General features: G+C 38.5%; 1 protein-coding gene across 6 annotated transcripts in view; it reads right to left on the minus strand.

Moving 5' to 3' along the window:
* Positions 1-24,620, minus strand: part of MME (membrane metallo-endopeptidase) — a 146,745-nt gene that overhangs the window by 40,732 nt on the left and 81,393 nt on the right. For all 6 annotated transcript variants that reach the window (XM_011998062.1, XM_011998061.1, XM_011998063.1 and 3 more), the window contains exons 4-10: positions 14,441-14,602; positions 13,024-13,104; positions 12,830-12,925; positions 12,599-12,717; positions 10,784-10,849; positions 2,141-2,275; positions 75-176 (exon numbers count right to left, since the gene is read on the minus strand). In XM_011998062.1, the coding sequence (XP_011853452.1) occupies positions 75-176; positions 2,141-2,275; positions 10,784-10,849; positions 12,599-12,717; positions 12,830-12,925; positions 13,024-13,104; positions 14,441-14,602 (761 nt within the window). The remainder of the gene's footprint in view (positions 1-74; positions 177-2,140; positions 2,276-10,783; positions 10,850-12,598; positions 12,718-12,829; positions 12,926-13,023; positions 13,105-14,440; positions 14,603-24,620) is intronic.

The following is a 24,620-nucleotide window of genomic DNA, read 5'->3' on the forward strand; positions in this document are numbered from 1 at the left end:
TTTTAGAAAGAGTATTTCAATGTTATAATTTAGAAAATGGCACAATAAGAGAGCACAAAAAACTTACCACTTACCTTCCCATTGATCTCTAATGAAAAGTTACTTTGGAGCTGGGCCAATGTCATCTTGTTATAAAGAAGCATCGGATCATTTCGATCTTCAGGTTTAGCCGTAGCCTATGGATTTAATTTTTAATCACTATTTTAGAATTAAGAATTCTTTAGAAAAATATAACTATATTTGAGGGTAAAATATAGGATAGATATAACATAATTTAAGTCTTATTCTGTACTTGTTTTTGTAGTTTGTTTTGTCATTTCAAAAAAAGTGAAATGTAAGAGATTTTTGGAGTATATTTATTAAGAATTATTGAGATTTGGCTGTGGTGTCAAGTTTAAAATTTTTTAAAAATCTTTCTACATTTTGACAACTGCCAAGCCATATAAGCAATATTTATGAGCTATGGCTAAAGGCCAGTTCAGTTATGTCTGTGAATGTTTCATATTTTAACTTTCTTTGATATAGTCATCTCCAATTTCTCTCTTAAATACTCTTTCTCCCATCTTCACCGTTACCATTCAGTGTCCTAGTTAAAATTTAGCAAGGAAAAATAGGTGCCACTGTTTCTACAAGAATTTATGGCAAGTAACACAGAAAATTCCTGGTAGAGAGCACAATTTGGTTGCAAGTTATCTGAGAGTGGCAACATCATGGACCTTCCTTTGTGACCGTTCTCCCACCCTGCCAGACCAGTTTAGTGCTCTACATGCAGCAGCATCCAATTTTATTTCTTTCACTGAATTAAAAAAAAAAATTGCAATAACAACTCCCCAACTAGTGGCTGAAATAAGGAAAAGCAATTTTAAGTGAGAAGAGACAAAAGGTAAAGGTTTAAAATTGCAATTATTTCTCAGTGACTATGGCTCCAGTTTCCGCTTTAGGTCACTTACCTATTCATGTAATGAAAACAATTATTTATTGAACATGTCCTACGTGCAACACTATGCTGGATTTTGTTAGAGATGCATAAATGATTCAACAATGGCTAAGGCCTCATACCAATCTAATACGAGAGTCTAATACGAGACTGAAAATATAGACACATAATGCTGAGATAAGATACAACAACTACAGAGCTGATGCTGGTCAAAGGAGAGCATGGTCCGGGAAGGTGCAAGTGGCAAAAACTCAGAGCAGGAAACATTTCTCCTCTAGCAAGTCTGTTTCCAACACAGAACCACATGTAACCCATTCAAATGCCATTCATTCAGTGGCCCCTCCAAGAACAGCCTGGTTCTGATAGGAGATTTTTGGTTTCACATAGCCCCAGGAAAGCTAAAATTGCCCTCCACGATCTTGACTCTTCAAGATTCTGATGAGTTTACATGGCAGGGGCAAGTATAGGGAGTCAGGGATGCAGGTTGTCGTTTGCAATGACAAAGAGAACTCTGTGGGTCCTAGACTGACTCTGACCATGGGTTTAATCAATAACCTGGATGCTGTTTATACTCAGAGACTGCAGTGCCCTATCAAAGAATCATCATGGAAGAAAGTGCCAACTCAGACTCCAAGGGTTGACCTAGAGCCAGAAGAAATTCAGGAATACACTCCTTGGGCTTTGTTGCAAAATTATTGTCTTATCCTCTGTCAGCTCAGCAGCCTGACAATTTGAACTCAGTGGTATCACATTGCCACATGGCTATGTTCAGGGGTTTAATACTTCTTAGCAAAGAAATAGAGACAATCTCTGTGATCACTTTAAACTTTAAAATAAAGTAACATTCTATACATATCTAAACTAAAACAGCTTTGCATTTGCCCTGAGTCTGAAGGGCATCTAACAACAGTTTGACTGTAAATGGTAGAATTCTGATGAAATCCACTTATAACAGGCAATTAAGTGTTTCTAGTTTAATATTTGTCCAATTTAGTGTGTCTTTTAAATGTCAGGAACCCAGTTTACTATAAAATTCTTTAGTTTCAAAGGTCCTTTTGAAGTCAATGATCTATTAACAAGCCATGCATTTTTACTACTTTGTTAAAGTGCTGTACCTTTTACTCTTAAAGTATGATAGAGAGGGGAAAGAAAAAAAAAGCGGTTGACATTATTCAGTATATCAGAAAAAAAAATGCGTTTTACATTGGCAATTTCTTTTTCCAATTCCATAACTTTATTCATTTCCAAAGCAAGCTGGTTTTCATCGATGGGCAATCTTTCTTCCTGACGAATCAATCTGGCCACAGAAATCATAAAATCCACATATGCTGTACAAGCCTGCAAGAAATAAATAGCACTGAACTGTTGGAGAAGCTCTAAATATTCATCATGGTACTTAAAATTTATTTTCATTTTCAATATTAATCTTTGGTAATAGATAACCTTAGTAAAATAAAAATCCTTTTCTAAATACTTAAAGAAATGACCTGCACAGATTCTTAGACAGTCAATATATCTTTGAATTAGAGCTTAAAGGAGAGCAATGAGGTATCACTTTGAAAGTACTAAGTAATGTATAAGCACTTGGTTATGAAGACTTTGTAATTTTAAATTTTCAATAAAGTTATTTTGCCTTAATTAGAATGAGTTGCAAAACACTTGATAAGCAATAACATATACTATTTTTTTCTATGAACAATAATACGTTTCTTTTTAAATTTTATTTTTTATTGAGACGGAGTCTCGCACTGTTGCCCAGACTGGAGTGCAGTGGCGTTAGCTCACTGCAACCTCCTCCTCTAGGGTTCAAGTGATTCTCATGCCTCAGCCTCCCAAGTAGCTGGGATTACAGGCGCCCACCACACCACACCCAGCTAATTTTTTGTATTTTCAGTAGAGACAGGATTTCAGGCTGGCCTGAAACTCTTGATCTTCTGATCTGCCTGCCTCGGTCTCCTAAAGTGCTGGGATTACAGGCATAAGCCACCGTGCCCAGTCATAATAATTTATTTCTTTACCAAATCTCTTTTTCTCAGATTTTCTGTGCTCATATATAATCATTTTCTCAACTATTCATGGAAAAATGACCATAAACTCATATAATAAAATCAGACATCTTTTTATCTGTCTCCTTGAGTCAAGTAGTTTCTTTTTTCTGAAGCTGTGTTGACAGGAGCTCCACCAATACACACCTGTAGGTTTTAATTCCATAAATAGCTCCTGTTACTGTAAACTTTCACTATAAGATACCATAGATTTAGATATTAGTTTTCTTCTAATAACTCAAATTCTTTATATTTTATCTTCACATACATCTTAATTTGCTAAACTACAGAATAGTTGTATAACTAACCTTTTACAGAACATGTAAATGCCTTATTCAAGTCCGTAGTGAAAGAACACTAGGAAATAGAGTCCCACTTTCGTTAGGTTTGAACCAACTGCTATTTATTAGCCATTATTACCTATTGGCAACTAAAATACATTACAATTCCACCTCATTTTAAAATTTAGTAAAGCAGTCCATTGTGATTATGGATAGGTGAGATTTCTATGCTTCAAAGACTTGTTTGCAGGGTAAATACAAAGAAAGGCCATAAAGTGTGCTATAATGTGCTTTAACATTTCCACAGTTTTAAGAATATTTTACATCCTTACTGAACAATTAGAAGTGAAAGGGTCATCCTTATATTCACTGTGAGTGCAAAGGTACCTCTAAATGTTGGGTACTTATGGACATAGAGATGGCAATAATAGATGCTGAGGATTACCAGTGGGTGGAGGGAGAGTGGAGCAAGGGTTGAAACACTAACTATCGGGTACTATGCTCACTACCTCAGAGGCCTGCTTCCCTCCAACAGACTGCAAACATAGTCACGCAGCCATTTCTGGGCACTGGAAATAAAAAATAGCCCCCAGTCAAGCAGGACGCTAGAGCAGGAGGAACATGGGGCCTAAGAGGACCCGAACTCGGACCAGCATAGGGACCATTTGCGGCTCTCATCAGGTTATTAATAAGAACCTGAAGATTTGTACAACTTCTTGTATAACTTCTAAGGTTTATTGCATGCTTGGGGGGCTGATTCTAGTTCTTTTTCCAAACTGAGTTCAGTTGATCTCAAAATTTCTCTGTCATATTCACTAAATCTCATGTTTAAAAGCTCCCTTTTGTTTTCTTAAACACAGATAACTGAACTGAGTGAAACCTTCTGACTATTAGTCACCTGGTGCCCAGAAAGGACAAAGCAAGGTCAGCAGTTTCCCTTGCAAGCTCCGTCTTATCATGTCATAGTTGTGTTATGCAGTGAGACAAGCTCCGCCACGTATCACCGAGGCACGTACTGGCCGAGCAGTTTAAAATACACAAACTGTTTCCCTATAATGATAGAGCCACCTACACAAGATTATCTCAGGTCTGCTCAGATTTCTCTACCTGACTTGCCACCATCTGAGTCCATCATTATCTTTCACGTGAATTACCATGTGGCCCTCTCTGAGCTCTCTGCTTCCATTGAAACACATTCTACAAACAGCAGTCAGAGATGGTTTAAGCAAGCCAAATTGAATCACCCATGCCTTACCCAAGTGACTTGTTATTCTATCACCTTGATTTATTTTCTTAATAACACTCACGATTTGTCTCATTTCCTTAAATTATTTACTTGGTTATTGATTGTCTATCTCTTCCCATTAAGACATGAGTTTCATGAGAACAAGGACCTTGTTTCCTTGGAATCGCTACTGCCTAGAAAAGTATTTGTCACATAGCATAAGCTCAATGAAGATCTGTTGAATTAAAAAACAATGAAGTTAAATTGTAAATATATTAAGTTTCTCTCACTTCCTATTTCCTCGGAACTTCTATTCTTAGCTCAAGTCCTGAACAGTTTCTCTCAGCTTGTACATTGGGTAGGTGGACAAAGAAAATCCCGTGTTGTTAAGTCTCTGTTCGAGCTTGCACCTGCTCATCTACAGGATGGCCAATCTCAGCCTGTGCTCTTTCTCAGGTACGTACAATTTGGAGACTTCTCCTGGCTTTTCTGATCTAGGCGCACAGACTCTGGGTCATCACTTTCTGGCTTCAGTCCATCATGCCCATGTTCCAAGTCCTCTATCCTCGTCCCTAAAATGTCTCCATTTTTATGAACCCCAGATTTTGTGAAGGCTCTAAACTTCTTTATAACTCTGGCTTCTCCTCCCTAGCCATGCCCGGCAGCAGTATACCCTGTAGCTTCTACTCTCCAGTTCCTTCCCCACCTCCTTATGCTCTCAAACTCTAGCCCCAGTGGTTTTCTCACTTTTCTTTTAGTCCTGAAATGCTCTACTCAAAGAAATATTTTGTTGATGTATAAACGCACAAGTAAAATAAATCATAGTGGCTTTTGAAGTGTGTGTATATGTGAGGTGTTTCTGCACAGAGCCCTGTAAGTGGCACACACAAAGTAGTCCTTAGGGTTGGAAACCACTAACCTCACTTATTTCTCCTTCTCAGACAAACATCAGTACAGAGCATAAACATATCTATTATCTAACTATGCTTAAATATTTTGGATTCCTAACCTTCAGATTTCTTTATGAAGGAGAACAAAGTAAGATAACAATTGCTCTTGATACGCTAAGAAGGTAGAGAAAGGGAAGATTTGAGACCAATTCCAATTCGCCCCCAATACAGAGTTCAGACTCTTCTGAAGGTGGGTGATTCCTTAAAAAAAATAAGGTCCTCATTCCTCTCAGTGAATCAATATATAAGAACTTTCTCACATGAGGGGGCTGGTTGGTTCCATTTAAAAATTTTGTGAATGGGCATGGTTATGTTTATGGGCCATGTGTCTCTTTCGTATTGTTTTCCTAGCATAGAAATTTGTACCCCCGTAAGGAATAGAATTGTTTTGAATCTCACTACTCTGTTCTTTGAGGTAGCAGTGTGTCATTAAGTAATCTCTTCAGATAATCAGAATACCTCAGAACTCAGGTTCTACCTCTTTAACAAAGATATATCACAAGAAGCTCCTTGATGAGAATATTTTGAGAACAGTTTGTTAGGAATGGCAGACACGGTGAATGTGGGCCCCTTTCTGAGATGATGCAACTGTTCCATACCACTTTTCCTTTCTAGATTGTAATAATAATCAAATATTACAACACAAAAATTCCATTATGCGGGTATCCAAAGCAAAAAAAAAAAAAAAAGGATTTCTGTAAAGTGAAATGATCTGTCTTAGTAATTATAGGGGCTATTTTCATAGTTGATATGAAGTTCGGTTTTAAGATTATGGAAGATGATTCCTCTGGATGACCTGGGTTATCCTGGAAGGAAGGATCAAAGAAGACCTGGGGAAATGGGCTGAGTTAATAATCTGATTAAGGAGACCTGTGATTAGAGTACTTTTGACTGACGAGGGAATGTGACCTTCCCTGATCCTCAGCCTCTGAGGCATATCTGCAGAAGATAGACCCCACACTAAAGTTTTAAAATTATAGGCTAAAGCGATGTGCAAGGAAGCCAGACTTCTCTGGTCTAAAAACATCTTTCTTTGACAAAAATAGTTGGTGACCCTATGCCAATTCTCAAAACTTCTCTTAGTTATCTTCAATAAAATAATGTAAATTGCAAGTGCATGATACCCATTGATTGTATAAATACACCTCAGCAAACTGAGTTTAGCAAAGAAATAACTGGGGATTGAAAAAAGGCAAGAGAACACAGAGTTTGTAAAATGCTCAAGAAATGTATGCTATTAGCTGTTGATGCCCTAAAGCTCATGTTTCCCAGAATCAAGGGAAGGAAATAAGAAGGGCTTCCAGAAGATTGGGTTCTTCTTTCTTTTGTTTCCTCTCTTCCCTGCCGTCTTCCCCCTCAATCATTCATTCACTGATTCTGTAGTATTTAAGGACCAGAAACTGAAGTAGGTATCAGAAAAAGAGCAAAGGGCAATGAGACACAGCATTGTTTCCATTTAATTTAGAGTTTTATAGAAAAAAGAAGACATTAAATAAGAAGTATACAGAAACCTAGGTGCCAGGAAAGCTATATTAGAGGAAAGAGTGTGGGCAGGTGGTGTGGGAAAGAGTGTGGGGGGCGGGCAAGTTCTAGGCAAAGGGAAAAGCATATATAAAAGCCTATAAGGGAGAAAATCACTGAAGCCCAATGATACACTGACATTAACATTTCTTCCAGATTTATAACTCCTCTACTGAAGGTAAACTCGTTATTCTACACTTCTCACCATTTTTTGTTCATGAAGCAATAAGACACAAGACAGAAGTACTTAAGGTGGTTGACATCTTTCAAAGATAGCAGAGTAGTGGAAAAATTAGAATTAACTTTTATTTGATAACTTGCTAGAGATGCAGGGGAAACTGAGGGATTGCAGGGGGTAGGGATTTGGAGAGAGTAGAAAATATCATGGGAAAAATAAGGATAACATTGGAATTCTTACTGTAACAACACACACTCTCACCTCCATGCCCAAAAGAATGGATGTAAAAAGAGGGAGAGGGTGCAGAAATATTCAGATAATTACCCATTTCTGGGATGACATGTAGCTTTTATTTTATATGCAACTCCCTTCCACTGAAAGGAGATTGCTTACAGCTTGGAGCACTGCCTTGAGAAGAATTCTAAGATCTTAGGTTAGCAGGAAAGAAGGATGTCACCAAAAGTACATAGTTGTGGAAGAGGAGCGAGGCAGCAAGCATGGTGCGTGTTTGCTAGTCTGATTCAGATTGTTGAAGAGCACCTGATTTAAGCTGAGAATAACTTCCGGGCTGTAAGTACCAGTGCAGGTGAGTTTCCTCTATCATTTGCTCATTCAAAGAACTCTACTAGTATGAAGTACCAACTCTTAAGAGATTGTAATAATGTAATAGAATGAAGAAGACAGAAGGAGCAAAATTTGCCACTATACTACTGTTTTGCTGAGTGTTGAGGGCAAACTTCTGAGCCTCAGATTTCTCACCCATAAACTCTATAAACATATTACTGATTCTAGATTTGATCACCACTGTGTTATTTGATCACAAATACAGTATTTCTTAGATCAGTGGATGTAAACTGTGGCAGAGTCTGCTAAATGACATTGGTATATGTGCTCCTCATCTTTTAAATGATACGACCTTCCTCTCTGCCAATCAGGTTTTAACAAGGCAGAGACATGGCCATTCTGCTCAAGACTACATTTTCCTGCCTCCTTTATATTTAGTTGTGGCCACATGACAATGTTTTAATCAATGGAAAGTATGCAAGTTTTGCACCATTCACATAAAAGTTAACTATTTGTCTACCACTTCCCTCTTTTCTTTTTCCTGTGGCTTGACATGTGAACAGGGCACTGGCGAACCAACTTTGACCAAATAGACTAAGAAAAACACCAGAGGAGGCTGATGTTAGAGCAACAAAATCAAAGAAAGCTGGCTCCCAGACATTCCCGTGTAGCAGAGCTTCCTGCCTCATCTAGACGGCCTGTCTACTTCTGGACTGGCATGACAGATAGAAGTAAACTTCTCTCTTGTTTGAGCTACTGTATTTGTATTTTTACTGCTGTGGTTTAGCCAAGACCAGACTAATATGCAAAATCAAGTGCCTACGGGAGCTGAGAAGTCAATATAAATCAATGAATCATGTTGATGAGGACTGTTCAAACCTGGAACAAATGCCCTTTCTTTTTTTTGTCTTTTTCTTTTTTTTTTTTTTTGAGACAGAGTTTCGCTCTTGTTGCCCAGGCTAGAGTCCAATGGTGTGATCTTGGCTCACTGCAACCTTTACTTCCTGGGTTCAAGTGATTCTCCTGCCTCAGCCTCCCAAGTTCCCAAGTAGCTGGAATTACAGGCATGGGTCATCACGTCAGGCTAATTTTGTATTTTTAGTAGAGATGGGGTTTCTCCATGTTGGTCAGGCTGGTCTCGATCTCCCGACCTCAGGTGATCCGCCCGCCTCAGCCTCCCAAAGTGCTGGGATTACAGGCATGAGCCACTGTGCACAGCCAACAAATGCCCTTTCTAAAAGGAGCAACCACAACACCACTCTGGCCAATTGCTGCCGTATAAGAATGCAAGCTAGGGGCTCAAATTCTACTGATTTACTAAGAAATCTGGATTCTCAAATGAAATCTTTCAATTTTGTAAAATACTGGCAACTAATTCAAAATTTAAAAAAATCCAAAACACTACAGGTTAAACAAAAATGCTACTATATCATATTCGAGCCAAAGACTGCCAGTTTGTGACCTGTCTGAGATTATGGGATAGCATTGAGTATAAAATGCATGAATACAACATCTTAACACTTGGGGAAAAAAAAAAACTTTTACTGCCTTAAATATATACATTGACTGCCAGGTATACCTTAATATCAGAAATATTAAAATGTAAAAAATAGTATGTATTGTAGGATTTGAAAAATTTGATATAAGAACACAATCCTAAATATGAAAAGCATCCCAGTTGATGGTGATAAAAATGTACAATAGTGAAACAAAATTCCTCAATCACTTTCAAATCTGTAACAGAAAGCAACTACATAGCTCTTAAAGCCAGTAGCTGTACCCCACACAGTAACTAGATTGTACTGAACCCAAATATCCCACACCCATGTATTTATCTGTGCTATTAATTGTAGCCTTTGATAACAGATCTTTTTCTTCATTTCAGTGTTGTGCAGTCATTCAAAAAGATACCTTACAGTGAATTCATTCCATATTATTTGAACTTCATAATTAGGCAAAATAAATGCCAATCATAAACATATTTAGCTAGTAATTTAAAATAAAATGTAATTTTAGTCACATCACTACACTGTGAGACATTAGGATCATCAAAGATAATTTACTTTTGAGCTACAAAATAATTATAAGAAAAACCTTTGTAGAACCAACACCTTTCCCCAATATCTAATAATGTGTAAGATTACTAGTTTTGTCTCCTGTTGTTCCTTACTTCTGTGAGAAGAGCACGTGAGCCAGGGCCCATACCTGTAATTCCAGCACTTTGGGAGGCCGAGGCAGGTGGATCACAAGGTCAGGAGTTTGAGACCACACTGGCCAAGATGGTGAAACCCCGTCTCTACTAAAAATACAAAAATTAGCTGGGTGTGGTGGCGGTCGCCTGTAATCCCAGGTAATTGGGAGGCTGTGGCTGGGAGAATTGCTTGAACCAGGGAGGCGGAGGCTACAGTGAGCCAAGATCATGCCACTGCACTCTAGCCTGGGTGACAGGACAGAGCAAGACTCCATCTCAAAAAAAAAAAAAAATTGAGTACGTGAACATCAGCCCAAGGGAGACAAGGTTGTGAGACAATAAGAAAGCACTCCAGAACATCCAAACGTCCACTATGGGATATGATGCCCACTGGCTACCTGGCCAATGTTAGAGTCACAAGGTAGCTGCAAAAGTTTGTCTGAGCCCAATGCCACTACCTGCATAGTTCTCTGAAAGTCAAATCAGATGGTTCCAGAAGGATGCTACATAGTGTATCTCTCACTGACCCTCTGGTCCTCACCAGCACCACCCTAGACCATGATAAATCTGCTCATTTTTTAAATAATGCAGTTTACAGGTGGATTAAAATACTTTAAATTAATTTTCAAAATAGATCATATGTTTTAAATACTAAAAACCAAGATACAAATAAGGAATTTCAAGTTTCCTAGTTTTGTAAAATACCTTCATTCATTCTATTGAGAATGTTCATTCTATCACAGACAGCTCACTATTATGTGTGATTTTAAGTCCCTGTCGTGAATGAAAAATATCAGAGGGCTAAATTTGATTTTGGCCTTGTTCGTTACTTATAGGTTTACACCAGATGGTTCTGTAGTTTGGTTTTGGTTATTTTCTTTTTCTTTTTACCTCTTTATAGATTCCAGTGCATTCATAGTAATCTCTAGAAGGGAGGCCAAGTCGAGGTTGGTCAATCTATAAAAAATATACATGAAAGAAAATAAATCATTCAGAGAATATAGAAAAGTTAGAAAAATACAAGCATGCCTATCTATGTATGTGACAGATCCTACTCTTGCTGTTTATAGGGGTAACCATCAGACACTGGGTAAATACCTAGTTAGGAAATGGTTTCTACACTACTTGTAAGTGTTATACTAATGGGCAGTTAGATAATCTGGAGGACTGTGCTGCAGATATTTAAGGAAAATAAAAGAAAGTGAACAAAAGATTTACTGGGAGGGCTTTTTAATACAGAGCAGAAGGTGCAAGTTAACAAAAACATGTTAGATTCCAGGACGTGGAAATTTCTAAATTACATATTCACAGATTTCCCAGCTTCCGGAAATTCTAATGTGCTCCCCTGGGAACATTTTCATCTGCTCCCACCCTTAGTTGGGATCCCCTTTCATTGGAGGGAGTGGGTTAATAGTCTTCAAGTTGATTTGGATGGATGGGGAGAAAGGGAGGAGAAGTGGAAAACCTCTCAGGTAACTCCAGAACAGTTTAGCTTATGTAACTTGTGCCAGAAAATGTTTTTTAAGATTCTCTACCCTAAGGGAATGGAGGCGACTTCTCCATGGTTCTCCCCAAAGCTGCTCTGCTCAGAAGAACCTCAGTAGACCCAGATAGCAGTTAAGGGTATGAAAGATGAAACTCAGTTCCACGCTAATGTGTCTGGTCCATCTTTAATACCCAAGTGAGAGCTACCTGGGCATACTTGCAGCTTTGCGAGATTGTTTCTTACTCACTGCATGGCAACATGAGTGTGGAGGTGAAACAGAGCATTTCTGGGTTAAAGAGAGAATCCTAGCAGCTGTGGAGGGCCTAGGCCAATACAAAAGAAACAAAATCCAAAGAACTGGTATGGAAAGAGCCAGAAGATATCTCCACCTGAAGGGCCCTGATCCTTCCCCATGCCCTGGCCCTCAAGGTGATCCTGCAAGGAGAAAGTTTCAGAAGAGAAAGAGTCCCCTGCAGGAGATTTGGGTTCAATTCCTTTCATGATTTTAATACAAATGACCATAAAGGTTTATGCAATAGTGACACAGATATGATTAGGTGATTCAGTAACCTGCAATTTTTGGTATAATTCCTTATACAGGAAACCAAGAAAAAAAAAAGGAGGAAAGAAAAACTCTAAATTTTTCAGTACATTCCAAACATATTCATTAATCTAGTCTTAGGTGATATCTAAACCAAATTGTTTACATTTTTAAAAATACAATAAATCCATTTTAAAAGAAAGGCATTTTTTTTACCTTTAGTTGAGATAAAAGTACAGATATTCTTTAGTGAGGAAAAAAATTATGTTTAAAATCCCTTTTCTATGTTCTTTTTGAAAGCAATTATTATTTTTTGGTTTCCAGACCTGCATTACTTCTATAAACCAAAGCATGCTCCTTTCAAGTACCATAAAAAGACATTAGGAACTTTTTCTGAATAGGAGAGGCCTGGAGCCCTTCTTATCATTTGTTTTGTGAAGGGAGAGGTATCTAAAACAGAGGTAGCAGAAGCAAGAGGTGAATGTCTAAAACACAGCATTAAGAAAATATTTTCAAAATTGGGACTCCAGGTACTAGGGACAGAGCATGAATATACTACCTCCTTGCTTATTCAATTCAATTGAAAATAGCATTATTTCTAAATATCAATAACAACAATGTGTGTGGGAGTTTTATTACAATTTAAAGGTAACTTTAGTTATTTGCCACACAAACTTACATGAATTACATGATTCACAGAATTCTTATCATCAGTGCCAACAAACAAATTAATAAGGACTTTTTTCCCATATTTAGAATTCAGTTGTGCAATAGCTTTTTCAGCTGTCCAAGAAGCACCTAAAGCAATAAAAGATAAAATATATCTTTAGAAGATTTAGTTCATTAACGATATTATAGTAACATAGATTTTACGTGGAAATTATTTTTTTAAGTAAGAAAATTGCCTTACCATATTTTTGCTCCCAGTTTTCTGTTGCTACTGGCCACCCATATATATCTGGTAACAGTTTCAGAAGAGGTTCTCCACCTCTGCTATCAATAGCAGCTTTTGAAAACAACAATCATAAATTCAGTTAGAAATCTAGGCATAGTTTGGCACCAATATATGCATACTCCTAACGAAATCAAATGAAGAGCACTTACATTCATTTATACAAGACCTGTACAATGTTTTTGCTTTCTGCACTGCTACTATATCTTCAGTTTTGGGTTCTTGAAGGACATCTGAAATAAGGACATTTAATAAAATGCATCAACATAATTGCTTATTTGCACTATGCAAGCATAATTGTTCATTTGCAGTAATTAACATTTGCAAAGGGAGTTCAGTTAAAAAGAAAAAAGAACTCGCTTTTCTGGAGGTACATTCATTTCCTCACCCAAGTTCCAAAACCTTATAGGAAAAACCAACCCCCTTACCGGATTATCAGTCCTAGCACAGAACTGGGAGTCAGTTTAATCAGCCAATTTAGATGAAAGTCCTTTTGACTAGATTATCTTTTTTTTAATGAACAGTGATGCATACTGCTCTGCAATAGGTAACAGTTACTTTTCTTGAAATTAAGATTAAAAAGAAAACAATAACACAGAGGAATTTGGAATTTAGTATGAATAGTTCTTTTGAAGGCTAGAAAATAATTATCTTTGTGTGACTGTACTGTTCATGCTCCAAATGAATGAATTGAATTGTCCTACTTGTTTCAACGTTGAAAAGTAGCAAAAATTGTTCTTCTACAAAATAACTTCTAGAAGAGGGGAGAACACAGAACAGAGGATAGGAGGGACTTGTCTAGATTTCTTAACTTCCCAGGGAGACAGTCTTAGCCAGGTTAGAATCTACCTATGCTGGGAAGGCAAATCTTGGTAACATCTTACAGTGACTTTAACACAGGGTTTGGGTAGGGAGACTACAAAAGTAGGTTTCTGCGTCAATCATTTAATTTTTTTTTCTTCTGTAAAATGACATAAAACTACCATCTTGGGTGGGTATAGTGGCTCACGCCTGTAATCCTAGCACTTTGGGAGGCCAAGGCTGGTGGATCAACTGAGGTCAGGAGTTCAAGACCAGCTTGGCGAAAATGGTGAAACCCCGTCTCTACTAAAAATACAAAAATTGGCTGGGTGTAACGGCAGGTGCCTATAATCTCAGTTACTTGGGAGGCTGAGGCAGGAGAATCGCTTAAACCTGGGAGGCAGAGGTGGCAGTGAGCCAAAATAGCGTCATTGCACTTCAGCCTGGGTGACAAGAGCAAAATTCCATCTCAAAAAACAAACAAACAAACAAACAAACAAACAAAAACCAAACCTGCCATCTCTAGGGATGATACAGCTTTATCATTTGCATACCTACAAATGAAAACAGGAATGCTAAGAGATGTCAGCATATTAATTTCGGTGTCCGCCCCTACCAAAGTGACTCGGTGGTGGCACATAAATCCTGGAAGGATTATTAACTTTTTAATCTTCTGTGACATTCCTTGTAATGGCTAACAATTGTATATTTAAAAAATGAACATATTAAGAGAGAAATCTTTGATGCACAGGCACACTCTCTACTAACCTTTCAAAACGACTTCTAGTTCATCTCTTAAAATGTCAAAGTTGCCGTAACGGGAGCTGGTCTCAGGAATGACATTGCGTTTCAACCAGCCTCCGCAGGCATATTTGAAAAAGTCTGCACAAGGCTCAGCGGTGGCATCCATGTTTTGGATCAGTCGAGCAGCTGCAAGAGCAAAGAAAACACTAGATAAAATGATGGGTTCATTTCTTAAGAAGCTTAAAAGGAGAAAAAGGCTTATTGCTCCCTTTTGATTGCATCCATTTGTCGTATGCTCCGTTTTCTTTTTTATATAAGTCAATTCAGGTGGATGAGGAATACTATCTGTGCATAGTTCTCTTTTCCTTCCCTATAGTTGGTTCGTTTTATTTTGAACCGCGTGGATCCTTCCACCCTGGGTCCCACAGCCTTCCCACCCCACCCCCAAATCACTAAGTCTCCTGGCTAGTTCCTATCTCAGAAGAACAAAGAATAGAGGTCTACTCTGAATTGGCCATCCTGCGCCTGAAGTTAGTATGTCATTCTTCACTCTGATAACTTTAGTTGCCAACTGTGCTCTTCAAAGTGCTGTGACTTTTGAATGTCTCTGAGACTCCAAGCCATGGAAGATTGTTAATGAATTTCTATCATTTTAGAAAGGATCTGAAGCCACTGTTATTACTTCCTGGACCTTGCTCAAATAAATTTTGTAATTCAGATTTGACATCCAATTTGCATTTGTTTATATAGAGTCTGTCATTATAAAACTCGCTGTAAGCTTATTAGTTTTTCTTAGGTCCACTTTTATCTTTCAGGACTATGATGAAAATGCAAATCAACCAACACTGAGTATTTACAATCAAGACGCTGACTCTGCTAAGAGCTGCAATTGATAGAAAGATGTATGAAACAGGAATTATTACCAATGAAGACAAGAATATGGCCCAATACCCATAATGTCTATACCTGGAACAGAGAAAATTCTGCTCCTGCCCTCCCCACTTTCAGTCTCATACAAGTTGAACTGTTTTGGAATGAAAACAAAAGAGCAACTGAGAATTCATCTGTATCAAGAGAATAGAGCTCTCAGATGAGCTTTGGAGAATATTTCACTTTCTGAATCAATTAATTAATTAAAAACTTTGAACAATTGCTGAATTGTGTGGATTTTTTAAACTTGGTATGGTAAATATGGTTTCCAGCTGAGCGTCAAGCCCCCACTTTGAACCACCTTTTCAGAATGTTTGCTTGTCTGGCTGGAACCTCAGGACCCAGCTCTTTAATACAAAACGCTCAGGACTGTTACCAAGCCAGTTCTCTCATGATTTTTATGCCTTAGTATACGGCACATTGCTATCATAGCCTCCTGGGTTTGAAACTTTGGGTAAAACTGTATTTCCACTTCCCCTTGGTTTACTGGTAATTCCTTTGCCCCTCTTCCATACCTCTCATTCTGATTGGTAACTGGTTTACATCATCATTCCTTTTTGACTAGAAGTCACCCAGTTCTTCATCTTGATATATTCTACACATCTTTCACAAACCAAACTTCCCAAAAGACTCTTTTACACTGGCCACAACCTCGCTGAAAATTGTCAGTGGCTTGACATTTCCCAGGTTAAATTATAAACTCTTGGCCAGGCACAGTGGCTCATGCCTGTAATGCCAGCACTTTGGGAGTTTGATACCAGCCTGGCCAACATGGTGAAACCCAAACTGTACTAAAAATACAAAAATTGTCTGCCCATGGTGGCAGACACCTGTAGTCCCAGCTACTCAGGAGGCTAAAGCAGGAGAATCGCTTGAACTCAGCGGGTGGAGGTTGCAGTGAAACAAGATTGCGCCACTGCACTCCAGCCTAGGTGACAGAGAAAGACTCTGTCTCAGAAGTAAAAATAAAATCTTACACTTGGTTTCTAAACCTTTACCAGATTAAATGGATCACCCTACCTTCTTCCCCTTTTCCTCTTTTAGTGTTTTACGCAAACTCTGTTCCAAACAGATGGACCTCGTCAATGTGTCAAAATGATCCTTGTGTTTTCTTAGTCCTGTGCCTTTGCTTTAACCTCCTCATCCCACAACTTGGATTGCCCTTGTCATTCTTTCCAAATTCTACCCGTCGTTCAATGTTCAGCTCATGTTCCATCTCTTCCCTGATGTTTCTGTGACTCAAAACTTCAAGGAATATTTCTCCCAACTCCTGAGAGCTCATTGCCTCACTCTGTCTTCAATGTTTAGATGAGACTACTTTGAGTTTTTCACTGTAAATACCTACTCTGTCTACCTAACCATTTTGTTGATGTGATTAGTCTCTTTGTATCACCTAGCACCTAGGTAGTAGGTGTGCAATTATGTTTATTTGTGACTGAATCATCTATGAGTCTTCTTACCATCTTCTCTTATAGCCCATCACTCCCCTCCTCTCACCTCGTCACAGAGGTCAGATCAGTTCTCAGTTCACTGCCTCCAGAGTCCATTTCATCCTTCCCATTGTTTCCATTCTGTTTCAAGTCTTTCTCTCAGACTCTGTGCACTTTTGACCAAGTTGTGGCTCCAGGCCTCTTCCTACCCACGTCCATTCTGTACTCCACAGGCAGAGTCATGTTCTCAAAATACTTGAGAATGTCATTTTCCACTCCAAAATTTTCAACACCATCATTTTGCAATCATAATAAAATCCAGATTCCATAGCACATTGTAACAGTGATAGAACTAATGAAGCTTCTCCTTTGCTACTTTCTCAGATGAGCCATCCGTCAGAGTTAAATGAGTGTATTCAGTTTCTCTGAGACACCTTATGGTTTTCTGCCTCTGTAACTTTGACCATATTACCCAGCCCCAACATGTACTAATAAATATTCTCGCATATTATTTCATTTTGGAATTTCAGGCATTTTCAAAGTCCATTCCAAGTACTCCTTCTTTATGAAAGACTGGCCTGAGAAAAGTCTGTATCAGCTCACAACATACTCATTTTTTGCATGCAAGCTCATTATCTCCTCACCTGGACTGTGGCTCTGTGAAAACAGAAAATGCATTTTCTCTCTCACAGAGCCTAACACTGTGCTCAATCCAAGACTTGCCAGTAAGAACTCCAACTTTAACACCTCAGTTAAAGGCTAGGAAACTGATCTAAAAAAGGTAGAGAGAAAAAGCAATTCCCTTGAACTTTGAAGGAAGTAAAAATATGGTAATGGGAAAGGTGAAAATTAAAGATTCTAAATACATAGAAGATTATTATGCAAAGTGAAAAACCAGAAAACTAGAGCCTGAAAGAAGTGCTAACTACAGACATTCTAAGAACACACTTAGCAATACATAACTCTTCTCTTTTAAGATACTCAAAAACATTTAAGCTGAATGTTGTGAAGGTTATTCCAGGAGGGGGCACTTCTGTTTTCCTCCCCTTCCATGGGAAACGAATGGCTTCCGTCACGACACCACAGAGCAATAAACTCTACTCAGAAAAGTAGTGAACAAGTAATGAACAAGCAGAATGAACAAGGAGAGTCATGAACAAGTCCTACTGCCTATTTGGAAATACCACCTGTCCTTAAACACTCTGAATAAAAAAGACGGCTGGAGGTTTCAGGTCTCTGATCATAAGTGCAAATTCTCCATCCTGTAAATGCAACTGTACTTCTCACATCTCCCAGGAGGCAAAGAGTAGAGTTGAACTACCGGCATCTGCACAACAAACCAAAGAAATAACGTTCAGTTTGTGAGGGATGTGCAGAGCAGAGGGAGGAAGAGGGAACCCTGCTAACTCCTTCCAGGGCCACTCTTTAAATTTCCCTTGGACCAGAGAGCTTGTCTGAGCATGGATGCATCCAATCGCTTCAAAGAGAGCTCTCTGTTCTGATGAATATTTTGGGGCCATGGGCCAAGTCAAGTCATGGGCTAGCACTTTTATGCTGGGTCTTTGATCAACCTTCCTTTAATCTCTTATCGTGGGTTTGATTCTCGTTTTGCACCTTATCCTCTGGACCTCCTCTGTGCTGACTTTTCTTTGAAGTCAGCGGTAGACTGGTGGGTAGAGGCCATAGGAAACAGACGTACAACTGTCAAACTGGTTGTAATTGTTTTTATGTTTTGTACTTTGTTTTGAATTACTCAGCCTTTCCACATAGCCACACCTGGGCTCTTCAGATGTTTCCTTATCTGTGGGTCTCTGACATCTCAGTAAACAAATGTGGTTTAAAATCAGACAAAATTATTCACCTTAATAAGCAGATATAAAAAAATAATGTAGTAAAGGCAAATGTATTGACATGAAATATTGTTGACCAGACGTTTAAAGTGAAAGAACGTATACTATGATTTTTCAAAATCTGTATAAAAGCACAGAAAATCTAGAAGGATATACACTAACATATTTACAGCAGTTAGATCCGGGCAGAGGGATTAAGAGTGTGTTTAATTTTGTATTATTTGCTTATCTTTATTTTTCAATTTGTATTAGATGAACATGCATTACTTTTGCAATAAGGGAAAAAAGTTTATTTTTAATTTAAGAAAATGGTCACACAAAGACAGGAAAAGTAATCTTCTATTAATAATGAGCTTATTTCTTACAAATGACAATTCTGAATGTTTTGAGCTGATAATAAATGACACCATTTTCTTTCCAACTAATCTTCTTGTAACATTCCCCCAACTTATTTGACTATAGGAATTTAAAAACAAGTTCAACTGCCATCTGGGAAGTTATTAATTACTGTATTCCTCACTGAAAAGTCTATTGTATGTGTATGGATTGGGAGATGTAGCATGCACTGGGAAGAACGTTTGGGCTCTTTTAAGCCAGACAGACCAGTTTTGAATCCCAGAGCTCCACCACTTTTTAGTTGTACAAGATTAAGTAATTTTTCCAAGATCAAGCTGCTAGTAAATTATGGGGCCCTAAGGCTTGCACTTAAGTGTGTATGGCTCTGAGCCCACACTCTTCCCTCCCTGCTTTGGATGCAGATGGCTGGTGGGGAGCATGTGAGAAGCAGCGCCTTGCATGGCCCTCCTTTCCACGTACCCTTTTACTCTTCCTTTGCCCTGCCTTCTCCTTTACTTCCTCTCTTTCCTGCCACTCTGCAGCCACAGCCTCCCCACTGTCGGACTTATCACCGACAATTCGTGCTGGGAGAAAGGCAGGACAATGTACAGCATGAGGACTTGGAGAGTCCGCAGATGAATTTTTCACAGTGGAGTAACCAGACAGGAAAGTGGCATGGAGGTCACTCTAGGTGGATGCACTCAAAGGCCCATTCAGGGGTGCATCTTTTTGAAGTGGACATGTAGCAGGGCTCCTGCCTAAGTTATCTTTGGAGCACACTGGAAAATGGGGTGTGAAAAATCTCAGCAACATGTTTTAGGGCAGTACTTGTCAACCCTGGCTAAACACGTGAATGATCTGAGAAGCCTTTCAGACACATGGATGCCCAGGATCTACTCCTGATCAATTTAATCAGAATCTTTGGAGTGGGTCCAGACATTTTTTTAAGATTTTCTAGAGTGGGTCTAATGTGCAGTGAGGGGGAACCACCACATTAGACAATAGAGAAACATGGAAATGAGGACCAACAGATCCAATATCAAAAAAGTATAGTCCCATACTTACTTGAAGTAGGAATATTTCCTTTTACCTTTTCAGTCTGCAAATGCAAATTGGCTTACATCATGGCAATCTATGTTTTGCAGTGACTTCAGTCTCTTATAATTGGTGGGCAAAGTGTTGCAAGGAACCTCACATGTGTCTCATGCATAAGCCCATGACCCCAAGGCTTCCACTCTGCTCCACCGACTTTAGCCTCCATGGCCTCCTACCCAGTCCCCATCCATGATCCACTTTCTGCTGGGTGCTGAAGCTGGATGATGCAGGAAAAATACCTCCCTTCCTCATCTTTCATTGTCTCAAGTCTTGAGCAGGGCTCTTGTGCCTACAGGTAAACAGGTCTCTTGAATTTTGCCCCCATGGCCTCCTCTCTGAAGAACCACAAGCACCAACAGGCCTGGTTTTGGAGTGATTATAATAGCAAAACTGTACTATATTCAAAATCACTTCTCTCTTCTGATGGCCAAGGAACATTTTTGTTGATATCTCAGGAGGCTCATAGGCCTCTCAGAAGGAACTTGAGGCACAGCATTCCATTGGTCTGCTAGACATGATTAGACATGGTGAAATTCCAGTTACACAGGACCCCACTACATGTCTCCCTTAAGAAGAGGCAATCTTAAGTCTGCCTTTGAATGGCCTCCAAGCCACAAGATCTCCCCTTTCTTATTTGCATGCCTTGCTTTCCAACATTACCAATAGTTTGTTAACTGAAAATAGGATTTGGGGCACTACACACAACAACTATTTAAATGTTTATGTATGTACATTCCCTGGAGGCTTGTTTTCTGGTGGGGAAGGGGGAGGGTTTAAAGAAATTTCTACATTGTCAAGTGCTCCTGGGAAAATTGTCAATAAAACAGGGGAAAGTTGACATAAATATGATAGTCACAAGCAGCAAATGAACAAAATAGATAGCATAAAGTTTTATGCTGTAGTACATTTATATGGCTTTAATTTTTTTTTTTTTTTTTGAGACGAAATCTCACTTTTGTCCCCCAGGCTGGAGTGCAGTGGTGCGATCTATGCTCAGTGCAACCTCCGCCTCCTGGGTTCACGCCATTCTCCCGCCTCAGCCTCCCGAGTAGGTGGGATGCCTGGCCGGGTTTAATTTTTTTAATGTTCGTCATTATGTAGCAGTTTGTTGATGGTTTCCCATATGAATTTTTTCACAGGAATTAAAAAACAAGTGTGGTTTATTCTAGTTATTTGTATGAGTTTTATTCTATATAAAGTCACTACTACACTGAATTAGTGAATACTGAATCACTGACCCTAGGAGAAAATACAAGATTAGGTTCCTGTGAGCTTCTGGTCACACAGATGATTAATACATAGCCTTGTTTTATGTGTGTTTCTGTTCAAAGACACCTTATTTAATATATTTCATTGATTCACTAACATTTAGCTCACACCAACAGCACTGTAACTGATGCCTGAACAATGTTTATCCATTGCATGTATTTTCTCTGTAAGGTATATCACAGCCTTCTTGTGTTTCAAAACACTAGATAGCACTTCTACACTATGGTTGTGGACCATTTTAACAGTGAAATCATCACCAAAAAGCACAAAAATGCAAAAAATGTTGACTAAATGGACTACAAAAAGGATCCTTGTCTATGGTTCCCTTGTTCAACCTCAGCTGAGTACATTTGTGTAGAAAGACTCAAAGATTTTTCACCAGTCTGTGCATGTCTGTAAATGACTGTGAGAAAGCTGCAAGTAGTGATTTGGGGGTAATAAATACATTTTAGGCAGTAGGCGAATTAGCAAACACAGAATCCACAAATAATGAGTAATGACTATGCTTGTATTCCTTTTTACTTAGGGTCTTTTTGAAGCATCTAGAAAAATGTACAAAACAGGAAAGAAAACTAAGTGGGAAAAAGATACAAATACTTTCTTTCTCAATTACTACTCTATTTTAAAAACTCTTGGTCACTATAGATTAGCCACATTTTAAATAGGTTAGGCATCTATTTACAACATACATACCACGTAAATACCCCTGGTGCCGTGACAAAATTCCTCTATTGACTATTCTTTTTTTTTTTTTTTTTTTTTGAGACAGAGTCTCACTCTGTCGCCTAGGCTGGAGTGCAATGGTGCAATCTCGGCTCACTGCAACCTCCACCTCCCAGGTTCAAGCAATTCTCCTGCCTCAGCCTCAATCAATTCTCCTGCCTCAGCCTTCCGAGTAGCTGGGATTACAGGTGCCCACTGCCACGCCCAGTTAATTTTTGTATGTTAGTAGAGACGGGGATTCACCATGTTGGCCAGGCTGGTCTCAAATTCCTGACCTCGTGATCCTCCTGCCTCAGCCTCCCAAAGTGCTGGGATTACAGGCATGAGCCACCGCGCCCGGCCCATTGATTATTCTTAATCTGCACTGAATTAAGGTTTAGGGAATGATATATGAACAAAACTGTTTTCAGCTTGTTCTCTTCAAATTGCTTGAGCTCTCAGCTTCCTAACCCCAAACACACAACACCAGTATCCTAACATCATTATAATTAGCCCGATTTATAACTGTTCTAGAAGTGTCCAACAGAGGTCAGAGAAATGTTGGGGCACTCAGGAGCAAATGCTCTTTTGTAAAGACCTTACGACACCCATTTTTGACCGAACTTTCTGTTGTAAATGCTTGCTTTATTAGCAGACACTAAGCTTGATATTACTTCTAGACAATTTTTGACAATTTAAAAATCTCTTTTGACAACATTCTGAAAGTACAATTGACCCCATTCCCTTGCTGCCACCCTCCTCCCACCATCCCCCCAACCAAAATTCAGAGAAAGTCAGAACTTTTTAAAAGAACACAAGGAAAATGCAATGTAATCACAACGGGTCACAAAGGATTCCATTCAAAAGGCAGCAATGTGAAAACTGGAATCTGGGGGACCATTCTTGAAGAGAAAATGGCTGAAAACTAGCAAGCACATAGACTCTAATACTAATAAAAACCAAACGGCTTTCATTACAAACACCCAGGATGCTTCCACAATCCACTCTTCATTTTTAAATGAAAATCCCTGCCCCCAAATTGCTTTTGTGATGCCTTGGTTGAAGAAAGATGGAAAGTGGGGGATACCAGATGCTCAGTGTAATCTGGACTGCTAGTTTATCATTTAACTCAAACACTCCCTGTCAACCACTGGTTACGTTCCAAGAAAGCCAAGGTCATGACTTACGCTTGTCTAATTGGTGAGTATCAAGAAACCATCACTATACAACTGTTCAGAAACTAGCCGCAGACTTACATAAGCAGATATGAAAGAAGTTTCCAAGCGTAGTAAATTTACTCTGCACAGCTGTACTCTCAAGTAACGAGACCTATTTTTGCTGCTCTAGTTTCAGGAGTAATTAGTTTATAACTATATTTCATATATACATGTGACTAATTTATCTTAAATGCATACGTCTTACACATACAACAAATATGCATACACACACATAGGCACAAACATATGAATAATCAACCTGGAATCCACTTGCTATCAGATAAATTCACTATCAGATTTAAATATACAATGTAAATTATAGGATTTTCATTTAGGTTTAGCCAAAGATTCTTAAATGTAATAATAATAACAACAATAGAGGCCAACACTTAACATACGTCAAACACCAAGTACCAGCTTCATGCTGGTTGTTTTTTAAATGCATTCTTTAATGTTTGTTTTCTTTTAACCCTGTATGGTAACTATATTTGTGTCCCCATTTTCCAAGTATAGAAATTGAGGGTAAGTAATTTGTGTCCAAGTTCACATAATTGGCAAAGGATAATGCTGTGGTTTGAACTCAAGTAGCCTGGTGGCCAGAGTCTGGGATCTTATACTATGTGAAACTGCCTTGGGTTTTAATCATTTTTCTTCCTTAGAACTGCTTTATAAAGTAGGACATATTACTCCTATTTTAAGAAAATCTAGCTATGGGGTGGTTACAAACTCAAGGTCACCAATACAAATTTAAGGAATTCATCTAAAGCTGAGCCTAGGTCTAATTTTAAGCTGATGCTTTTTCCACAGTATCATTCTGCTTTAACTCCAAATAACTTTTAAAAATTTTCAGAAACTCTACAGAGAGGCAGAGAGAACCCAAATTAAGTTATAGAGCAACCACTGTTTTTCTTGACACACAATTAAAATTTTAATTGCTCTATAACATGTATATAATCGTATAAATTTTTTTCACCTCATTTGGCCCTGGATTTTAGAACTCATTGAGATAATCGCAGAAATCTCATGTCTAATGGATTCACAATAATAATCTTCAGTTGGCACTCCCGAAATTAGTGAAATTCTTCAGTTTTATCTCATAGCCCATCTCAATGAATGGCTCAGAGCCAAGAGAGGACTGGCAATTATTTTCCTGTAGGGATTCCTCCAGAATTTGCAACCGAAACACATTCTATTAATAATAATAATAAAAAGTACTCTGTGTTACAGTTAAGTTAAAGTGCCATAAGTCTAAAAATAATTTTTCTTTTTCAGGTGCAATTTGCATTTTGAATCCTGAAAGACTCTGTTGGCAAGAAGCTATTAGGGATTATACTGTAATTTAAATACAATATATCACTTAAAATGAGTTATCAGA

The sequence above is a fragment of the Mandrillus leucophaeus genome, unplaced genomic scaffold (assembly GCF_000951045.1).
Source record: "Mandrillus leucophaeus isolate KB7577 unplaced genomic scaffold, Mleu.le_1.0 Scaffold554, whole genome shotgun sequence".
NCBI lineage: Eukaryota > Metazoa > Chordata > Mammalia > Primates > Cercopithecidae > Mandrillus > Mandrillus leucophaeus.